This window comes from Scardinius erythrophthalmus (genome assembly GCF_964197995.2).
Source record: "Scardinius erythrophthalmus genome assembly, chromosome: 24".
In the NCBI taxonomy this organism is placed as follows: Eukaryota; Metazoa; Chordata; class Actinopteri; order Cypriniformes; family Leuciscidae; genus Scardinius; species Scardinius erythrophthalmus.
Genome location: NC_138244.1, coordinates 12871169 through 12893762, shown reverse-complemented (window position 1 = coordinate 12893762; position 22594 = coordinate 12871169). Strand labels below are relative to the sequence as shown.

At 37.2% G+C, this 22594-nt stretch overlaps 2 protein-coding genes across 5 annotated transcripts in view; one reads left to right on the top strand and one right to left on the bottom strand.

Annotated features, from left to right (window-relative positions):
- dkk3b (dickkopf WNT signaling pathway inhibitor 3b) overlaps positions 1-2445 on the top strand; it is a 9497-nt gene extending 7052 nt beyond the window's left edge. The window contains exons 6-7 of the mRNA XM_081356660.1: positions 219-369; positions 1281-2445. Coding sequence (XP_081212786.1) covers positions 219-369; positions 1281-1350 — 221 coding nt within the window. The 3' untranslated portion in view covers positions 1351-2445. The remainder of the gene's footprint in view (positions 1-218; positions 370-1280) is intronic.
- Positions 1992-22594, bottom strand: far1 (fatty acyl CoA reductase 1). 4 transcript variants are annotated; one of them, XM_081356655.1, is made up of 12 exons: positions 22131-22594; positions 15083-15303; positions 13703-13878; positions 12866-13045; positions 12469-12646; positions 12336-12380; positions 12116-12243; positions 11927-11994; positions 8731-8902; positions 5533-5662; positions 5197-5324; positions 1992-4206 (listed from the first exon to the last, which is right to left on the bottom strand). In XM_081356655.1, exons 2-12 carry the CDS (start codon positions 15269-15271, stop codon positions 4044-4046), a joined length of 1557 nt encoding a protein of 518 aa, XP_081212781.1. In that variant the 5' UTR covers positions 15272-15303; positions 22131-22594; the 3' UTR covers positions 1992-4043. The 4 variants fall into 4 exon arrangements, with proteins under 4 accessions (XP_081212781.1, XP_081212779.1, XP_081212780.1 ...); XM_081356653.1 differs by having other exon boundaries at positions 12089-12243; positions 22131-22259; XM_081356654.1 differs by lacking the exon at positions 8731-8902 and adding an exon at positions 8338-8509 and having other exon boundaries at positions 12089-12243; positions 22131-22259.

Below are 22594 nucleotides of genomic sequence, written 5' to 3'. Positions count from 1 at the left end.
ATGAATTTACAATTGAACTCCTTGCTCACTCAGTTCAGTGTTCCTCAGTTGTCTTACTGTTGCCAAATATGCATTAATCACACAAGATACACACCAACAACATTTGCTGTGGTTTTGACACACCTTAGCTTTATCTCCCTAATTTCTGCTGTACCTCTCTCTGTAGTCTCTCTCTCCCTCCCTCTTCTTTTTAATATTTCTCGTTTTTTTCTCTCCAGCCCTGCTCTTCCCCGTGTGCCGCCCCAAGCCACAGGAAGGCCAAGGCTGCCTCAGTCACCCTAACCAGCTGATGGAGTTATTACTGTGGGATGAGGAGGGTCCGCGGGAGCACTGCCCCTGTGCTGCAGGCCTGCACTGCCAGCCTCTCGAGTGAGACAGCAATTTCATCACAAACATTCCTTGCATGCGTCTGTCTGGTGTGTTGCACAGGCTAAGCAGGTCTGGCCTTATTTGTATAGACATTTTTGTTCTTTGTAATTGTAATCTAGCCAGCCAATCAGATCGCAGCTTGCGGGTAAGGGAAAGCTCTTGGTATATATATATATATATATATATATATATATATATATATATATATATATATATATATATATATATATATATATATATATATATATATATATATATATATATATATATATATATATATATATATATATATATTTATTTATATTAGTGCCGGGCAACGATTAATCGCGATTAATCACATCCAAAATAAAAGTTTGTGTTTGCATAATATATGTGTGTGTACGGTGTATAATTATTTTATGTATATATAAATACACACACATGCATGTATATATTTAAGAACTTTTTATTTATAGATAAAATATTTATATATAATAAAAAATTGTGCATAAATATACATACATTATATACATTAAAATATTTCATATATATATATATATAATTATTTTTTTTGTAATATGCTCATCAAGCCTGCATTTATTTGATTAAAACATAATAATAATAATAATAATATTGTGAAATATTAAAATTAAAATAATGGTTTACTTATTTAATATACTTTAAAATATAATTTATTTCTGTGATGCAGAGCTGTATTTTCAGCATCATTACTCCAGTCTTCAGTGTCACATGATCCTTCAGAAATCATTATATTATGCTGATTTATTATCAATGTTGAAAACAGTTGTGCTGCTTCATATTTTTTTATAGGCTTGATAAGCATAAGAGACTTTTTCGGTACTCTTTCTGTGTGTATATATATATATATATATATAAATATGGCTTACATTTATCTGTTTTTATTGTTACAGGAAAAGATCAGTGTGTGTAGATGAGAGGAACTCTTCTGGTGAAAGAAAAGTGGACTCCAACAGAAACTGAAACTTTTATCAGTTTTGTCATTTTGTCAGTAATCGTTGTAGCTTCAAAGTGCCTTTTTTCATTTCTAAATAAAATTGGAGGAACTCTAATTTATAGAAAAAAATGTGCCATTTGTACTTAGTGTGATATCATATGGAATTACAAAGGTAACGTGTTTTCAAAAAGTGTAATATTTTGATAGAGAATGACCGTGTTCTATGCTGACCTAGCTTGATATTATATTCCTTCCTTATAAATATGACTTCTGGTTATTTTTGGTTGACTTTTGAATGTATTATTTTGAAAAGCAACATGCAAAAATGCAACAAATGCAAAAAAATGCAACATAACTTACAAAATATGAACAGCAGATGGCAGTGTTGAATTGTGGATAAGAATGAGGTTGAGAATGTCGAGAACACTTAAAATTGATTCATTTACTGGCTTAATCTTTCTGGGGGGCTTTAATGTTTTACAATCCATCTCATTAACTATTACAAAAGTTTTCTTGTAAAAAAACAACAGACATCTACATGACAGATTCTGTTTCTTTGTGTAACAATATTTTACTAAGTCAGCAAGTTATGTGCTTTAGTTCTATTCAATCATAGTTATGTTCTTTACAGCTTAAAACAGTAACAGCCAATGATGAATCATTAAACTGAAAAATAAGTTCATAGTTTATTCTTTATTTCTTTTGGTTTACAAACGAAAGGCACCCATTGATTTTTAACCCTCCACTGACTTTTTAATGTGGCAATTGCAATTCTTTCAATAAACATTTTAGATCATTACAGGGTATTAAACAAAAACAAACAAAACAGTACATATAAATAAGGCAGACAAAATGGAAAGAAAGGGAAAAACTACATTTGTCCAGTCAAGGCCTGACATCGACTTGATCTTACATTTTATAATGACCAATTAAGAAAATGATAATATTACCACCTGTATAAAATGCTGTGATCCGAGACAAAAATACCAAATGATGCCTAATTTTACCCATCACAAAGAAAACTACAAAGATAAGTTGACTACTATACATTGCAATATATTTGTCTTTATTTCACCCTATTTCGGGTAAATAAAAAATACTCTTGATGAGACCCTGCATACACAGAACTCGTTTTCAAACTCACTATTCCACTCAAACTCCCACATAAAAATATGGATCCTGACAGAAGCGCTGAAATGAAGGCAACGATCATTTTTTTATCAGTTCTTTAAACCGTTAATAGAAAAGACAGTTAATCTATAATCCACACAGTTAGTAACAAGCCATCGTTCCCTGGTATTATATTAAGCTGTGCAAAGAATTATTGTTATTGACAGTAATTGTGATCCGAAGCACGAGTGACCATAAAAGCAGCCTTTACATCTCTTCTTTTCACTTGTCAACAACCACTTCCTATTAATTTCAAACATGGAAAATACTTGATAGCAGACAATGTTAAATTACAGTGTTTTATCTAAATAGAAGCACAGAAATGGTTTAGAAAACATACATCCGTTAGCTCTTTCACATTACTTCAACATTCAGACAGGTCACAGAATAAATCGGGTGAAGAAAGGAAAGAAAAACACTTAATCCAGTTAAAATATGAACCGTCACCCTCTGATATGATCTAGCTCTGAAGAACGTAGAGACGCTAATAGACTTGCGTACAGTTTTATACGGGAGTTTTTGAAAGTCAACATATTCGGTTTCCTCAGAATGCTTTAGAGATTTATGCAAAAGATAACGTGTTTTATGTACAAAAGTCCATTACCTGAACACTAGTAAGTTATGGCAAGAAACAATAATCGCGCTTTATTCATGAAACTCGAGCGGAACGATAGTGTAAATTGTTCGTTAGACATCAACGGTTTTACGAACCTTCGACGCAAATTCGTTCTGCTCATGTTTATTAATTAAGCTCATTCAAAAAGGCAACAGGTTTAAGCGTGTGAAACCCAAGGCTTGCGTTTGCTAGCTTTTTTTATTTTTTAGGAAAACAGACAAGCCTGATTGATTAAAAGCGACTGATTGCTTTCACAAAAACATGAGACCCCAACTTAAGTTCAACTAGCAGAACTAAATATATTTCAAAATGACAATAGACTAAGAAAAGAGTGCGAAGACAAGCATAAGGCCTGGAATCAGACGCTTTAAATGCTTATTTGGTGACACGTCAATTCCCTTTTGTCTCAAAGAGGGTGAGAGGAATTGGAAAGAAGTAAGGCAAAATAGATGAATCTAACAAAGACACAGGACACATGATGAAGATAATTTTTGAGCTGAGCTGAGACAAAGCCATCTCTCTTTTTTTCTTTCTCCTTGTGCTTCGTTGATTACAGTTAGAAAAAGGGCCATTGGCGCCAACAAGTAGGCTATGAGCAAGTATGTAAACCATAATAATCAAGCGTCGCCCACAACCTGTTTGCGTTCAGGAGGTGGAACGGGTACAGTAAGTGCTCAAACGCGCTCGGCACGAAGCAGTTGCTCTCATTATGCTGAGAGAGCTTAGACCTCGAGCCCTGAAAATTCATGCTTTCTACATAGCAGTTGAGTGCATTTGCACCCTGTGATGTTGAGGACACACTTGCACAGGAGGGGAGGATAGCGGATACTATGCCCGACCGCTTGACCCTCAGAGTTCAGAGTGTCGCAAAGCAGAAGTGTGTGCATAGCTGTCGGGAGAGGGAGGGGGGGGTTGAATCCAGCTGGGGTGGATTCAGTATCTCATGGTGCTGGAAGCTCTGAAATAGGAGAGGAACTTGAAGCACAAGCTGACGACGAAGTACCAGATGTTTCTGGCCATCTGTGAACGGGCGATGAAGATGCGCCAGATCAATACTACCAAGATGGTGTTGAAAGTATAGCGAATGTTCCGCAGCCTAAGGGAAAAGAAAACAAATAAAAAATTAAAATTGACAAAAACGAAAATATTCCATATAATAATATCTTTTATACATTTATCAAATATTTGAATTTCATATTAGTGGCATCTCCACTTAATTTATATTTGACATGTCGATAATTAATCGACAATAATCTTGTAGGGATGCACCGATATGAAAACTTTGGCCGATACAAACGATAACCGATAATTCTTTATATTTGAAAGCCGATAAGCGATATATTGGCCGATAAATCTAAATCTATATTTTTTATAAATATCCATGTCCCAAGCACACAATTATAATTGTATATAGCCTATATGACAGACTTGCGAAATCTCAAGCAATTCAAACATCATCCAGGCGAACAGTGCCCATCTGAAAGAAATAATCCATTATTTATCAGCTTTAATATATCGGTCAAATGTCCTTATTGGGCCGATAGCGATAACATTAAATTGTCCAATACCGATATGGTGGCCGATATCGTGCATCCCTACCTTTTCGTCTAAATAGATTAAAGAAAACACAAAAAACTCAAAATAATTATTTGAAAAGCTGAAGTTCAAAACATTATAACTTACAATATGAAAAATGTATTTATTTTGAGATTTGCTAATTCCATTCAGGTTAGATTCTATTTAGCAGTTTTTTTAAGTGAGCATTAGGCTATGTTCAGACTGCCAGCAAAAATCAGATTTTTTTGCATATCCAAATGGGTTTTTGCAACTCTGGACAGCAGAAAAAAACAGATATGGAGGTGGTTTGAAATGTGATTCCAATGAAATTTTTACAGATGCATCTCAGTCTGGATAAACCCATTTTTTTCATTCATTTACAGTAGAGTTCAATGGACGACAGAGACATTTGGCAATGCGACAAAACTGAGCAGCTGCATGCGACAGTGCAGCATTTACTATTTCAGTGTGACTGTTGCTCTAGATAATTAGTTATCCTCAAGGTAACCTTGAGAACTTCAATACGTACTTGTTCAAGTGTTTGCGTGCCGCTGGGAGTCCTGACAACTCTTCGTTGAGAACATACTTCTTAGTGCCCATGCAGTAATTCTCCATGTATTCAGCCCAGTGTAACTGCCTGACGTCAAAGTTAAATACCTGAGCACAAAAAGAGCATTCAACTCAAGAGTTCAAGCATTGATAAAAGTCAGAGATGAATTTGAACGAATATTTCATTCACAATATAGTGTACGGACACATTTTAACCAACGTAAAGCATGATTCAGAGTCACAGATGAGACTTCTTTAACTGTGCTAACGGCAGGCTGTGAGTGTATTAATAGTACATATACACACACACACGCACCTTCTTGTCCTCAGCTCCCATCTGGTTCATGAGCATGGTGACGTTGTCCGTGTTCCACACCCACGAGTGGCTAGTGAAGTACTCCAGCACCATCATGGCCTTGTGCAACCGAGTGATTGTCTTCATCATCCTGCGTCGCCACGGAAACAACACAAGGAGCGAGCGGGAGAAAAGGAGAGATGCTTAGCTTCAGATAAGCATTGAAGTGGGCTGGATGTGGAGTTAAACCCCCGAAAGGGCATTCAATTTAATAAAAGCAAATGCTACAAAACTACAAAAGTAGTTTTAAGAAACCACAGCTTGTATATGACTTAATCTGGATGGTTTAGTGATAGCAAAATATTTAATTCCATGCAATGCTTTATTAAATAACAAAATGTAGGTTATTAGAGAAGCCCATTTCTGCCCCCAGAGTAAAAATAAAACTGATAACTGTCAGATAAAGTTTAAAATATGAAATATTTACATATAAAGTCACAATTACGGTTATAAGATATCAAGTCACATGATTGAAATGAGAAAGAGTTTTTACTAGGAGGAAAAAGAGGCTTCCATAGGTTAGCTTTCCCAAATAAAGAAAAAATAAAAATAAAACAAAAACACAAAACTATGGAGACCCTAAAGGGACCTTTGCAAAAATAAAACATTAATACTTTCGCGTGCGCATGAGAAACTTTTGATGTGCTCACAACTAACTGTTCACGGGAATTGTTTGAGTGGTCGCGCGTTATAATTTCCGGTTATGTATAAGCTACTATAACCCATTTCCTTTGTGCGTTACTGTCGTCTTACTATGAAGAAAATAAAGAGCATGGATGCGCATGGAATTAATAGAGATCTATTTGCTCAAAATGTAACTTTCATTAGGACAGTAACTCTAATATCAAGGCCTTGTATCCTCTTTAACGCATCCTCTGTGGCGGCCGAGAAACCAAGCCATGAAATGGGCTGATGGCGCAATACTGCTGTGTGCATTGTCCTATTTGCCAAATTCGAGGGTCCATAAAAAAAGATTGGTACACTGAAAAGTGCTCAAAATTTGGCTTTCATTAATGGAGTACATCTAATTTCAAGGCCTTATTTCCACTTGAACAAATTTAACTCTGTGGCGGCCGAGAAACCACACTGAAATAGGTTGATGAAGCGATAATATATGAACCAGTACGTAAAGCATATAGGACAATGCACAAACCACACTGTGAAATAGGCTGAAAAGATTGGTACTGTAAAAAGTGCAAATCTGTATTTTTTCTATTTTTGCAAAGGTCAAAAAAATAAAATAAAAACCTCCTCAATTAGTCAAAAAGAATATATGAAGACTTTCTTTGACCCATTCATCCTGTAGTTTATTAGATTCAGGTTAGATCCCACTGCAGCACTTTCGAACCACAATCCTCCGGCAACACAACTGTGGATTCCCATTATGTTTTGGTTGAGCAAAGATCACACGGTTAAGATATTGAAGGATCTTGGAGGGCACCTGGGCGCATTTGTGTACTTGAGATTCTTGATTTTTTTTTTCACTGTGTTTCTTTGTATACATCTATAAACTATACCAGATGAAGACCAAATTAGATCAGGCTTTATCTGACAAAGCACTGTTGGAATTGTAAATGGAAATGTCCAGAAACGCCCAGTTTCCCATCAAGATCGGTTGGATAGGGGATGACTGCATGCATCGTATTAGAACAGCAACTTTTAAAAATCTCCAGATACCAAACTCACCTACTCACTGCAACTTAAAAGCATTTTTGCACGTATGGATCAAATATCCAACTTATGCATCCGTCTTATTTTTTATGTAAAATTAGAAGGACAGATCCTTGTAATTTTAATTTGGTGGATTAAACTAGGGACTTTCAAACCTTTTAAAGCCAAGATCCCCCAAATATGCCCCCTTTGCGAAGGACCGCCATTTTAATAGATACAAGCAGCTGTGTATTTTTTGTAATAGTTTAATTAAAAAATCTTAAAATCGCATGATTTCCAACCAGTCTTTGGAAAACAGAATTAAAAAATGAAATCGTAATATAAAATTAAAAAAAGAGACATTTCACCATTTTGTGTGTATAATTATTTTTTATCATTTATAAATATAAATTATTTTAATTATTCAAAAAACAAATATTGACAAATTCAAACATTTTATAAAATTATTGAAAAAATATAATTATAAAATTTGTATATGGTTAAAAGTTAAACCCTTAAAAAAGTAACATTTTCTTTCAGGCATCCTAGACCCCAGTTTGAAAACCCCCGTCTTAAACCAATTCCTAGAGCAGAGAGTTTGGTACCTGGCCCCATTGCTTATACTGAGTGCTGTTCTCTGATCAGTTTGGCGTTTTTGACAGAAAACTCTTGTGTAAACTGTCCGTATCTGATCTGAGTGGAGCACTCCGACTTGCTTGGTGAGTACAGGCGTTGTTGATCAAAACATCATTGCCAGCTTCCATGTTTCCATGTGCTACAAGAGTAGACCAAAAGGCCTCTCTTGAAGACTTAATGGCATGGCTCAGAAAAAGAAATCAAACGTAATAAATAAGATAAAGATGGAATAATGGGATGGATCCATCTCCTTTTCCAAAGTAGTAACAAAAAACGTGCAGGACTCCATGCACTTTAATGCTAGCCGGCCAGCAGCGTTTGTCCGATGCCATGAAGTCGAGCAGAAGGCCAGGCTGGGCGCTTCCTTCCCAGCCCGCCGGCCGGCCATGCCACACCACGCACCCAACACCCAGTGGTGGAGGTGAGGGAGGGGAAGGAGGGAGGACAAAGAGGTGGAGAAGCGGGTACTGAAGACCTTACCGGGGCTTCTGACCCGTCAACATGAGAAACCCGTCATACAGCAGGGCAGGGAGGGTGTGACTCACTGTGGTCCAGTACTGATTGGTAAAAGGGTTGGATCGCAGGTTAACATTGGGGCGCCTGAAAGCCTGTTCTAAGGGGTTGGTCTTGAACGTCATGTTTATGCAGTACTCTGCGAAAAGGAATACAGGCATACAACATACAAGAGCATTTTAAACACAGAGCTACACACACACACGGCTAAGCACACACGTGGACGGGAAGCGTGCAGAACCCAGTCTCCGAGTGGGTTATGCATCCTTGCCCAAGACGAGGAGAACGACACGTGATGGCTAGACCGAGCGTGGAGGAGGAAGCGTGGGGGAGGAAGCGGGACGAAGCGGTCGGATTTACCTGGGCTCTCTTCCTGACATCCTGAGGAAGAGATCATATAGGAATGCTGGCGCCTTGTGGCTTACAGCAATCCAGTACTGATTGATAAGGTGATTGGTTGTGAGATTTACATTTGGCCGCCTGAAGGCCTGCTCGAGGGGGTTCCTCTTGAAAGTAGATGTAACATGGTACTCTAAGAGACAAAAACGGGTTTAACAGTAAACGGCACAGGTGCGCATGACTTGGTTCAGGGTTAAAAAGCAACACGGTCATTTAATTAGCATAGTATTTGGGATCCTTTTTAAAGTATCATCCCATCCATATATGGTATATTCATCTTAGTAAGTAGCCAGGGCTCAACAATGACGAGAGTGCTTTGGGCCAGTTAAAGGGATACTCCACTTTTTTTGGAAATAGGCTCATTTTACAACTCCCCCAGAGTTAAACAGTTGAGTTTTACCGTTTTCGAATCCATTCAGCCGAACTCCGGGTCTGGCGGTACGACATTTAGCACAGCTTAGCATAGATCATTGAATCGGACAAGACCATTAGCATCTCTCTCAAAAAAATAACCAAAGAGTTTTGATTTTTTCCTATTTAAAACTTGACTCTTCTGTAGTAACATCATGTACTAAGACCGACGGAAAACGCAAAGTTGCGTTTTTCTAGGCGTACATGGCTAGGAACTATACTCTCATTCCTGCGTAATAATCAAGAAACTTTGCTGCCGTACCATGAGGGCATCAGGCATAATGATATGACTAAATGGCTATGCTAAAAGTGGTACCGCCAGAGCCGGAGTTCGGCTGAATGGATTCGAAAACGGTAAAACTCAACTGTTTAACTCTGGGGGAGTTGTAAAATGAGCCTATTTCCAAAAAGTGGAGTATCACTTTAACAGAACTGTAATTTATTTTAAATTAATCACAAAAAAAGTAAAACATATTTAAATATAAATAATCAAATTTATGTATAATAAATATAATTTATATCGAATTATGTTATAATTATGTTATGTTTCGTAAGGTATTATCTTAATTTTTGTCTGATACATAAATTGAAATTTTTCTTTTTTTAGTTTGGACAGTTTGGGCAGGGCAACAAAAAAAAATCCGTATTGTTGAGTCCTATGGATTGCTCCAACTGCAACACAATGCTGATTATAAATAAACATTCATTTGAATATTAACTAATTGATTAGGGATGAAATGGTTCCAGTAGAAAATGTGAACAATAGGGGCTTTCGCACCGGAGGAACCTCTTCCGAGATCCTAGAACTATTGGTGAAAGTACCCAGATGTCGGCGCGTTCGCACCGCTGGAACTAGGAACGATTTTAGTTCTAGGAACTCTTTTGGAGGAACTAATTTAGTTCCTACTTCAGAGTAGAGTCTAAACCAGCACAATAGGAACTATCAGTGACGTTAGTGTACCGATAGTTCCGTACACCATAAAATGTACTGATATTGGTCGAATGCATGCAAAACACCAGCACCCGCCATTTTTAATTTTATTGGCATACCCGCCATTTTATGTAAAAACACAGATTATAGCCTATATATTTACTCCAGAAACTAACTATATGAACATGTAAAACAGTAATAGATGGGCCTCTTAACCTTTACGCTGAGGAGAAAATCCAACGCAACTTTGAGGAGACCAAGCTAAACATGATCATGTATTTCTGTTCAGCTAGCAACACTGGATGTCAACCACACGGCATACGCTAATACCTTTTCATATACTGTATTAGACAGGACTGTTAGACAGATCGTAAACTAATGAACATGGAGAATGCGAGCACTGTTTGTTCGTTCTCAGCGCCGTCAAAATAAAAGTCACAACAACGAGCGCGGCTTACGTCACTTCAAAGTTCCTACTGGCGGTGCGAATGCAACAGGAAAACGTTCCAAGGGGAACCATTAGTGGTGTCTAGTTCCTAGAATTAAGTTCCTAGAACTATCCGGTGCGAAAGCCCCTAATATGGTTCAGTACACTCTTGTACCATGGTTCATCTAATGTCTCTAATATCTATTTATATCTGTAAATAGATATAAATATTTTCAGTCCCACTGAATGTCAGTCACTCATCACAGCGATAGAATGAGTCAAACCTGTTTTAAGAGATCACTAGAGACAAGTTTGTTGTGATAACAGTAACAACGGCATTGAAACGTATTCCAACAAACGCTTAGTTAAAAGGGAATTGTGTCCCTCAACCTAAACATGACACAGATCAGACACAAAGGAGTTCTCACTGAAGCCAAGTATTAAATATAGAGTTCATTTTTGAAAATCTTTGGTGTGTAATGCTCAATCATCATGGTATTTACTAGTTTTTATATATTCATACAAAAAGAAAAAAATGCTGCTAAATGCTTGTCTAAAAAGGGTCTTTTTGAAAATAAAAATGTTACAAAAACTGTGTTAAAATATAATATTTAACGCTCAAATAATGACATTTACAGAACTGTTATACCCTTAAAATTAACTGATTAATATGGATCAAATTTTAAAAAAGCATTTAGTAATATAATACAACAGTATAATCATAAAATATATAACAATTTATATATTATATAATTATAGGTATTATATAACATTAATAACCTATTTATTTGCTGAAAATATTTATGTAAAAGAAATTGATTCATGAAATATGTTTAGTTTAACTGATTTAATGTAAATACTTGATGTGTTATTACTTGAGACAGTTAAATTGTATTTTAACACTGCTGGTGTCTTAAAATATAAAAAATAAAAATTGTGATTTGGCCAGTGAAAAATTATAATTAACTGATTAAAATGGATTAAATGTATGTGTTCATCAATAATATAATATAATAATGGACAAAGATTTACTTTGTTGCCATGTCAATTTTTCCATAAAGTGATGAAAGGAAAAAAACAATAATGATTACAGCACTACTACACCAATCATAATTCATCTACTAATGGTTATCATAACTAATTTCGCCCCAACCTAAAGTTAAACCCAAGTTAAATCTGTTCCCATAAAAGACAGAGCAAAATAATGAGCCAGCTGACGCCCATAATATACATGTACGCATGTTCAAACGTGACGCGGTTTCAAAGCTCATTCATTTAAAGTGACAAGTTCTTCGATTTGCAGTTGGAGAGCAAAAATTAAATGGGAAAATGAAGCACTGAAGGCCAATGTAGGCATGCAGCGATTTGTTTGAAAAAGTGATTCATACCAACTTCACCCCAGTGAAAAGGATTGATCCCGCCCGTCGTGCAGTTGTACACCAACATACTTCTCGGCCTGTGATGGAGACAAACAACACTTTCAGAAAACTGGCTCCATCTATTCCATGACTTTATTTTCCAGTGATCTGTGCGTGAGGGATTTAGTGTGCCTGTTGGTGTTTGTGTGGTTGTCCGACCTGGCGTGCCTCTGGGAACCAGAATACCAGGCAGCGGCCAAAGTTGTGTTTATGACCACGTCGACTGGCACGAGGTCAGCGACAGCGTTATTTGAAGCCCTCATTGTTCGTAGAATCCCCTTTCCTGCCTGCACAACCAAAAAAAACAAAAACAGCTTTTAACATCAAGTACCAATAAACAATGAAACGAATGCGGTGAAATGCCAAAGTGGGTACTCACAGCAATGAATATCCCGCTAGGCCCATTGAAATTATCAATCCAGCCCTTTGACAGAGTGGGAAAGAAAGAGTGGTGTTCAAAATCCAGGCAGTATGTTTTAATGATGTTTGAGAATGTAAATGAGCATATTTACAGGGAACGGTTCCTTCCAGCTGGCTCCTACTATAGAGGGCCTGACGATGGCGATATTGAGGTTTCCAGACTCCTGTTGGACGAGGTGCTCCGCCAAGGCTTTAGTGAACGTGTATGTGTTAGGCCGCTCACCTAACAACTTTGGCGTTATTAAAGAGACGAGTTTGTCGTCCATCCACCTGTCAGTGTCAGACAAATCCAGGAAGTTGAGGGAAAAAAAAACAAAAGAGTTGCGTCTAGTTAATCATGCTTGAAATAGCTTCATTTTGTGTTACTTTGTTATTGATTTTATTTGTAGTTGTGTCGGCAATCTTTTTAAGCTTTTTAGTAGCAACACATTTTTTTGGTTATGAGATTGCAGGATCCACAGACAAGAAGAGTGTATTGTGAAGACTTACTCCAGTGTGTCTATGAGCTTCCTGTAATCGACAGGTGGTGGATAGACCACCTCTTCGATGAGCTCTCGGTCGCAGTGGGCGTAGGCTGTGGACACGTGGATAAACACATCCAAATGCTTCATACTGTGAGCCAAACTAACCATCTTCTGCGTGGCCAGCACATTTAACTGCATGGCATCTCTGCAGCAAAGGGGAGAAAAAAAAAAAATACTGAACTCCAGTGACACTGCAGAAGAATGAGGTTTTGACTAAACAGATGTGAAAATAAACCTGCAGCGATTTCTGTAAAACCACCTGACCGTTATCTAATCGTGATCATTTGCAATCACTGTAGTCTTTCAGCTTACTGAGTTATCCAAATAAATCAATGTTAAGCAAATAAATACTGTGAATGACATAAAACATGCATTTTATCCCTTTTTACTGGGCCAGCAGTGTTACTTGAGCACTATTATTAATAAATTATTATTGTGTTTAATTATAGTGTGATATTTAGTACTATTATTATTGATGTTGTTAATAATACATTTGTTATGTCATTAATAATACTTGTATTTATTATTAGCATGAACAATTAAAATAATAGCAATAATAAAAGTAATGAAAACAATTAAAATGATATTTATTATTATTGTAAATGTAAATACATTTAATGCATCATATGCAAAAATATGCAATATTTGTGTCATTTAACGGCCAAAACGCATACAAAGTTTTTAGTTGAAAATGGTGTTGTGTAAACAGTCCCTCAGTTGCTTCCTGTGATGTCCCCGCCTAATAATAAGAAGCTTGTAGCAGTAGATTTGTGGCGTCCTGTGGGTGGAGATTACGGCTTACTTCAGAGGCTCGTTGAAGCGGATGGTGGCAGCGCAGTGAAACACTATGTTCACGCAGCCTGTGAGGGTCTCCTTGTCTTCCGTGCTCAGATCCAGATCTGGCTGCGTCAGGTCGCTGTTGACTGCCACGATCTTCTCTCCGAAATCAGGCTGCTCCTCCCGCAGTCTGTCAAAAAGCTGAAACATTTAAAGGCTCAAGATCACTTTCACCATAATCACATATACATTTCTGTCACCCACACCCTGTGAAACAATGTTATCAACATTACCTAGATATGGCCAGATGTGCTTATAATAACACTGTGTAAAGAGCAAATAATAACTGTGTATACAGAGCAAATAGAGTGAGAGATAAGACTTATCAGAGCAATCTAGAGCATTCAAAGCATCCTGAGAGCCCATGCAAATCTACATGCTGACGTCACATACATAGTGCATCTGCGGCTTAGTCATTAATCCATACTTTAAAAACATTAAGAAGTGAGCAAAGTTTAGGAATTGATTTCAACTACATTAAGAGAAATCAGAAGCTGAAAACTCCTTAAAATTTTAATTATTATAAAATATTAAAATATTTTGCTTGAAATTTCCACAACAGAACACTAGTTTAATATTATATATATATATATATATTAGGGCTGCACGATTTGGGGAAAATGTCATATTGCGATTATTGAGGTCAATATTGCGATTGCGATATAACAAACAAATGGTTTCATGAGTCAGCTTGCTTGGTTCTCAAGGAAAATGTACACACAGATTAGTGACAATGCTGAAATGTGTATTTCTCAACTCAAACTAGCAACAACAACTAAATGCACAGTGTTTTCAAATTAAAATATTTTTTACAGAATGAAAATTACATCTTTGCATTACTGCAAACTTATTGTCTCAATAGTACAATAGTATAAAATAAATAGAACAATAAATAAGAACAAGTATGCTCATGAAAATAAGATATTTTGAACATTGTCCAGACAAACAGGAACATTTAAGCAGGATGTGTATTGTGATTGTCAAAACATTTGGTAACTAAACAGAATTTTAAGTTTAGTGACAACATGTTACAATGTTTACATGGTACAATGACTGGTAGGCTACTGTTTTTATTATTGCGATTATTTACGATTTCAATTCAGATCTTGTGATTTGATTCCGATCTTGATTCAATATCGATTCATTCGGATAAATATTAGCTAGAGTAGATACATGTTAATTTTTCTCAAGAAAAAACAAAGTTTCAAGAGCTGACTTATTTTCTGCATCACCTCGTTTTATGCTAAATGTATAACTGAACACAGTAAAATTTAAATAAATAAATACCCGAATTGAGAAACCAAACCAAGGTCCCCAACAATCTTCCAGGCCTGCTCTTACTCACCTTGCAGTTGATCATGTCAGAGATACGGGTATGGGGTGCCTGTCCTGCTTTGGGCCGGACGAGCACATAAGCAGCTTTGACACCGGGACAGGAGCGTAGCAGCTTCTCCAGAAGTACTTTCCCCATAAAGCCTGTAGCCCCTGTGATGAGAACATTTTTCCCCTCGTAGTACTCTGGAATGGTGACCATCTTGAGTGCACCTTCCCTCCTCTGTTACACCCCTGAAAAAGACCAAGAGAAACATTGCCACACGGTATCACACTGCAAATATGCACACATTTCACAAGGGATCTCACCCAAATAGAGAACTGTAAAGAAGCTCAAAGCCGCTGCTTTAGAAATCGTGCAGTTTCGTTAGTCTGCGGTAAATATTTCATGGAGTTCACTTCCTTCCTTTCCTGCCAAGATCTCAGTCCACAATTACTGCATGACACTAAAGGCTTAACCGCCTGAGACTTTTGAAAAAAATCTGTGATGCCTATTTAAGAGGCGGTGTTGTATTACTATTCAGGAGCGCAGCAGGGTCAATAAAAGAGCTCCTAAATGGCCTTTAGGTGCATCGAATGAAAATGTTTTACATTTCATCATTTGATTAGACAAATTGAATGCTGTAGTAAATCACAACAAAATACACAAGTTTATTATTCTTATCTATTCTTATCTCTTGTCCACTGATAACAAGCTAATACAGCAGCTCATCCGCAGCAGATACTGGGTTAATATGTAATCAAATATCAGTGAAGAATTTTCTACTACACTACTGTTCAGAAGTTTGTGGTCAGTAGGATTTTTTTTTAAATATGTTTTTATTCAACAAGGATGCTTTAAACTGATCAAAAGTTACATTAAAAGACTATATATATATATATATATATATATATATATATATATATATATATATATATATATATATATATATATATATATATATATATATATATACACACACACACACACACAATACTTTTAAAAATACATTTCCACGCATCTAATTTAGTAATTACATTAAAAACCTCCAAGATAGCCCTAATAAACATATATTACATATAAATGAACATATAAATGAAGGCATAGATGATTAGATTGTACTGCAGACTAGATCAATTAATCTAACTGACAAAGTTTAAAAAGTTGGCAAGCCTAAAAACAGTATGTGGGTCAAATGTAAATGACCCAAAAAATATAAGATGCAATCTAATCTCACTCAGTGTTTGATCAGAACAACTTTAAGGCTCACTTTAACACACTGTAAAAAAGTGTTTCACCTTCAAATTTTACGTTTAGTCAACATGAAAAGTGAAGTTGTACTAAGTGACAACTTGGATATTTGAGTTGACTAAACTTAATTTTAAAGCAGAATGAACATTTAGTTTATTTACTCTTTCCCCGCCATTGACGGAAATTTCCGGCTTTCCACTATAATACGGTAGGGGGCGCTTTTAAGCATCTTCTGAAAGAGTACTGAATCTCCTGATGAACACACAGACAAATAAGAAGCAGAAACAAGCGATATCAGGCATATGCATATGTAATATAATGCGATCATCAACATTACACAGCATATAAATCAAAACTGACTAATGTTATGTTGATGAATGTCGACACAGGACGAGGTACAGGACTGTGAAGCTTTGGGGGCGTTGATGGACTCGATCTACATCTATGTTTTGATTATTATTCTGTATCCGATCCGGATGTAGTCTTTGACAAAAACGTGTTTTCTCAGCTTTTTGTTAAAGATGTTCAAGTATTCAATAAAAAAAGCAATGCATGAAACTAGAATACAACGTTTTGTTTGTTTAAAAGCAGTGGGTCTGTTCTTTCTTTTGAAATATTGAATGTTCAGATATTCGAAACAACAGATTTTTCAACTTTTGTGAAAAAATGCTTGCAGTGGCTGGCAACTTCTTTCAAAAAAACAATGGCGGGGAAAGAGTTAAATTGAAATTTTTTTTTTTTAGAGTGCATAACATGGTGGTTTGACCCAATATATGTTGTTTCAATCTCAGCCTTTTTTCCTGATGCGTCCAGCCACATCATACGATCCTTTCCGTAAACAGGCCACTCAGTGTAAAAACTTCCCGCTGGCCATGTGCTGTTTTGTTTCCTGCATAACACTGGTGCCAAGTTCCACAGCTGCATGGACCCCAGAGTCTGACACTATGGCAGCAAATCCTGGGTTCTTTCCAGACTTGCAGGGTATAATCTGCATTAAAAAGTCTCTTAAAATAATTTAGTGAAGTGCATGGGTTATATTGACGCACTTGCCTTAAGGGCAAGCAGCCAATCAAGAACTAATGAATGCTGGTTTAATTGTGGGGGTCAGGTGGATTATTCCAGAAGGCGAGACAAGACATTGTGCAGTGTGCTTTCTTTCCAAGAGCCACTCAGCACTTCTCTGACTAAGGACCGAAAGCTGCCTCTGCATTGACACTGGCATTAAACAGCGTCCAACTGTCAGGGAGCAAAGCTTAAAGAAAGTTCAGGGACTGTGGGCAAAAGAAATCAGTCCCTATAGAGAGGTTGGCATTTTCTAACCCTGAAAGCTGATCTCTCACTAGGCTTGCAGCAGTAGTCGTTGATACCTATGTTACATGGTGTTCAGCCGTACACCGATTACATTACTTGCCCACTACAGTCGTTTTGCTTTTTTTATAGAAATGATATTACTGAGAGCGGACCTGCTCTGCTATAGAGTTGTCAAAAGTACTGAAATTTAAAAAATGTGACGATACCAGCATTTCCCTCTAGCATTTTGAGCGCTGTTGAACAGATTCTTAAACACCTCTGATTGGTCATTCTGTTGACGCGCTCAACATATATGTCTCTGTTTGGCCATTGTGTTGAACAACTCTGAGCTGAAAATTTCAGCTCAACATATCTGTGATTGGCTACAATGGTTAGGGATCCGCTAATAGATGCCTGCTTTTAAACGCTCGGTGAAGAGCGTCAAAGATGTCATTGTTGATCATTGTAGCCAATCACAGACATGTTGAGCGCGTCAACACAATGGCTAAGCAGAGGTGTTTAAAGGGATAGTTCACCCAAAAATGAAAATTAGCCCGTGATTTACTCACCCTCAAGCCATCCTAGGAGTATATGACATTCTTCTTTCAGACGAATATAATCGGAGTTTTATTAAAAAAATGTCCTGGCTCTTCCAAGCTTGATAATGGGAGTGAATGGCTGTGTCTTTGGAAGTCCATTAAAGCGCATCTATTCATGATTCACGCATCTCCGGAGGTTAATAAAGGCTTTCTGAAGTGAAGCGATGCCTTCGTGTAAGAAAAATATCCATATTTAAAACTTTAGAAACTAAAATAACTAGTTTCCGGCAGACGGCCGTACGCATCGATTTACGCCAAAAGAGTAACCCTTGAACTTAAAGGAGAACTCCAGTCAATTTTAACATTGAGCTCATTTTTTTGTAAATTTGGAGTGCTGTCAATACAGAGAACAACGACAAAAATCGGTGTTGCCTACACCATGTTATCCTCTTTTTAAAATTTGCACCCTGTTGACTTCAATGGGGCAAGTTTTAAACCTGCTTTTAGCCTCTTAACATCCTTGATGTGTCATTACAAGTGCACAGCTAATGTGAGTGATTCCTTCAGAGTGAACACGGGTGAATCTGACTGCAGTAGATGTGAAAGATATGAATAAAAATGATGTTATTTCAGCCAGCGCACATACCTGTATTTTCTTCCTGTTTTCGGTCGAAGTCCATAGTAATCAATTGTCGAGTTCACCCGCACAGGTTTAGTTACCTATGATCACGCGCGTGAACTCGACAATCGATTACTATGGACTTCGACCGAAAACAGGATGTAAATACAGGTATGTGCGCTGGCTTAAATAACATCATTTTTATTAATATCTTTCACATCTACTGCAGTCAGATTCACCCGTGTTCACTCTGAAGGAATCACTCACATTAGCTGTGCACTTGTAATGACACATCAAGGATGTTAAGAGGCTAAAAGCAGGTTTAAAACTTGCCCCATTGAAGTCAACAGGGTGCAAATTTTAAAAAGAGGATAACACGGTGTAGGCAACACCGATTTTTGTCGTTGTTCTCTGTATTGACAGCACTCCAAATTTACAAAAAAATGAGCTCAATGTTAAAATTGACTGGAGTTCTCCTTTAAACAACGTAATGGCGGCAATTGACGCCTCTTGCGGTTCAACCGAACAAATGGCTGGGCGTCATTTTTCTTACACGAACACATCGCTTCACTTCAGAAGGCCTTTATTAACCCCCGGAGATGCGTGGATCACTTTAATCATGAATACATTCGCTTTGATGGACTTCCAAAGACATACAGCCATTCACTCCCATTATCAAGCTTGGAAGAGCAAGGACATTTTTTAATATAACTCCAATTGTATTCATCTGAAAGAAGAATGTCATATACCCCTAGGATGGCTTCAGAGAGAGTAAATCATGGGCTAATTTTCATTTTTGGGTGAACTATCCCTTTAAGAATCCGTTCAACAGTGCTCAAAATGCTTGAGGGAAATGATGGTATAGTCACATTTTTAAATTTCAGTACCAAAGTCGTTACTTTTTGACAACTCTACTCTGCACCATAAAGCACGAGCTGCAGAGTCACAGCACAGTCAGATTTCACTCATCACATGACGATAAGGAGAGATAACTGACAGGATGATAGAGGAGGATTTGATGCGCAACAGATCCTAAACGTCGAGCAATTTAATCTTGTAAAATGTGTGGTCAGTAGTAGTACTGCCACTTCCTATACACAGAATATGCGTGATCATGAATGCAAAAGTGAAAAGCAAGCGTGCATTGAAAAGAGACCTAAAAGAGTAGGCTATATTGTTAGAAGTTTATATACCGTTGTGAAAATTTCCTTATCGTGACATCCCTATCGCTCACCCGAGAAAGAATGCAAATCTCACCAACATTTTCCGAATTCTATATGGGAACACCTGACATGATCATGTCACTTTCATGTACACCAGATGCAAATTGATCCTAGATCCCACATCCTCAGTTTGAATAATTAATGTGTCACATGGGCACCTGAGGAACTGAACTACTGTAACAAGTTAGAGGTATGTAAACAAATACCATCAACAGAATGAATGTGGTCAATAGTGCTTTAGCATAAAAGCTTTCCATTAAGAGCCTAACTAAAAGTACTCAAAGCTAATGGGATCGAATATCGTGTGTATAGCAAAACATTACACCAATAGACCTCAGTACTGAAGTACAGATTCAAAGATACAGTGACAGTAAATAAATTGGTGTTGTCACAAGACTGCACTGCCTTTGCATCTTGTGATCCTTATTAAAACATCACAGTGGGGATGTTCATCCACACGAAACAGCATTACTAAAATATGCAATGAACTATTTTAAAAATAGAAAAATCAGGGATACAGACAGAAACTGTTAAAATAAGCCCTGCCATCCAAATCAAAACAAATCTTTTAAGTGAACAAATCACTCATTTACTTCCAAGAACTCATATTTTCCTCTCTGTTTTGAAGCGCATGACTGCTTTCTCTATCTTTAAAACTATGGAACAAGAAATTAACAATTGAGTATGGGAATGAGGTGTTCTTTGGTTGGACTTGTTGAATGAATACACCTTTACTGAACAAGTCAGCGTTTTGAGTCTGACTCAGAATGACTGGCTGCATCCGAAATCTCATACTTCCCTACTATATAGTGAGCGAAAACAGTATGTGACAAAGGTAGTATATCAGAATTCAGTGCTCATAAACAGTAGGCAAAAAGTACCCAGATGACCTACTACTTCCAGTGAGATTCTGAGGCCACGAGAGATGATTTGTGAATGGCAGTGAAGCAAACGCAACTGATGCCGGTAGATCAAATGATAAGGACAATGTGGTGAATGTAGTCCGTCCAGATTACATTCATACAGTAATCAACATTTGAAGTGGATCAAAAAAAGTTCATCAAAGTTGTCCAAAGACAAGAACGGGTATCATTCAAAATTCATTTATAACTTTGATGAAAGGTTTTTATCCACTTCAAATGTTAACTACTATATAGAACATACTGAAAAGGGTAGGCTATAATTTAAGTGATTCAGTTTATCACGAGAGTCAATCTCCATCACATCAAAAATAGGCAGAATTACATGTAGAGTTAATAAAGTGCAGGGAAATTATGTTTTAATACTCTTTTTGGAGTCACTTAGTAGTTTAGCAAACATACAGAAGAATATAATAAAGGATTTGTTTTGTAACTGAACGAATGTTATGTTTTAACAAATCAGTTGAGTAAATGACTCAATGACTCGCTCAAAAGCAAAAAGGCAGACACTTTTGTCGCCACCTACAGGCATAACGCCGTAACGTGCAGAATGAGTGAATGGGCGAATCAGCTGAACGAATCGTTTGGAGAGCAAAAGATTCGAATCACTGGGATGAATCACGTTATCACAATCATCACCACTGCCGCGTTTCAGCGAGAGAAAAAATGACACATGCGTCACATTTAATAAGAAGCTCACGCGCCCCCTTAAAAAGTAACACTTTAACCTCACTGGTCGCACAAATTGTAGCGTTTCCTTATTTACGACTGACGTGTTTTGAAAGCATATGGGGAGATGACAATCACTATAGGCCTAATTGCAGACAATTAATAGGGGAATCCAATAAATACATATTTAATAACTGTACATTATTACTAAAAAATACACACTGCAATAAAAGTCTTATAAGTTTCAACAGACATTACCATATTTTTTAATATACCCACGAACTCTTTTAGCGAAGAAAAAAAACTATTATGGTCACCAATTTGAAAAGGAAACAAAATGTTATTTCTCAATCAAATCTGCGCATTTAAACAAAATACAGCTTAAGCATTACTTTCCAGCTGTGCGTCTTTCAGGGAGGATTTTCAACACACCGGCGCGGCGCTAAGAACCCCGCATGCGAAAGTGTGCTAACGGCTAGCATTCACTCTCTAAAAACGCGCAAACTCAATTTCGCGCTTAGGGAAAACAAGGCAACAAAGGATTCAACCGTGAAAAACACGAGCGCTTACCTGTGATGTTTAATAGATTTCCCCCGCACTATTTTTGCGCGTTGATCCGAGGGCTCTGGTGCTCTATCCAGCAGTGATGGGAAACGCAGTGATGTAGCTTAGCTTCGCTGAGAGAGGAACTGTGATGATGGGTTGCCAGATTATGATGCGTTTCAGAAGAGAACAGACGTCATAACCCACCACGCGCGAGGAATAACGTCCATTCGTGATGATTCTATGAGCAAAAAGATTTGTATCATTATTAATATTTGGTGTATATTCGCTGGTGAGAGTTTGACTGGTTCTGGGAAGGACCCTAGGAGTTGGCTTGAAGGATATTTTCCATAATCAATTCAGGGAGCATAGTGCTTCTCTAATGTTACTGTAAAATCCTAAAAAGGCGTATATAATCCTTAAACATGGCCACGCCTGACAACCTGAATATGACAGTTTACAGGCTATAGCCTACATACTACCCACAATGC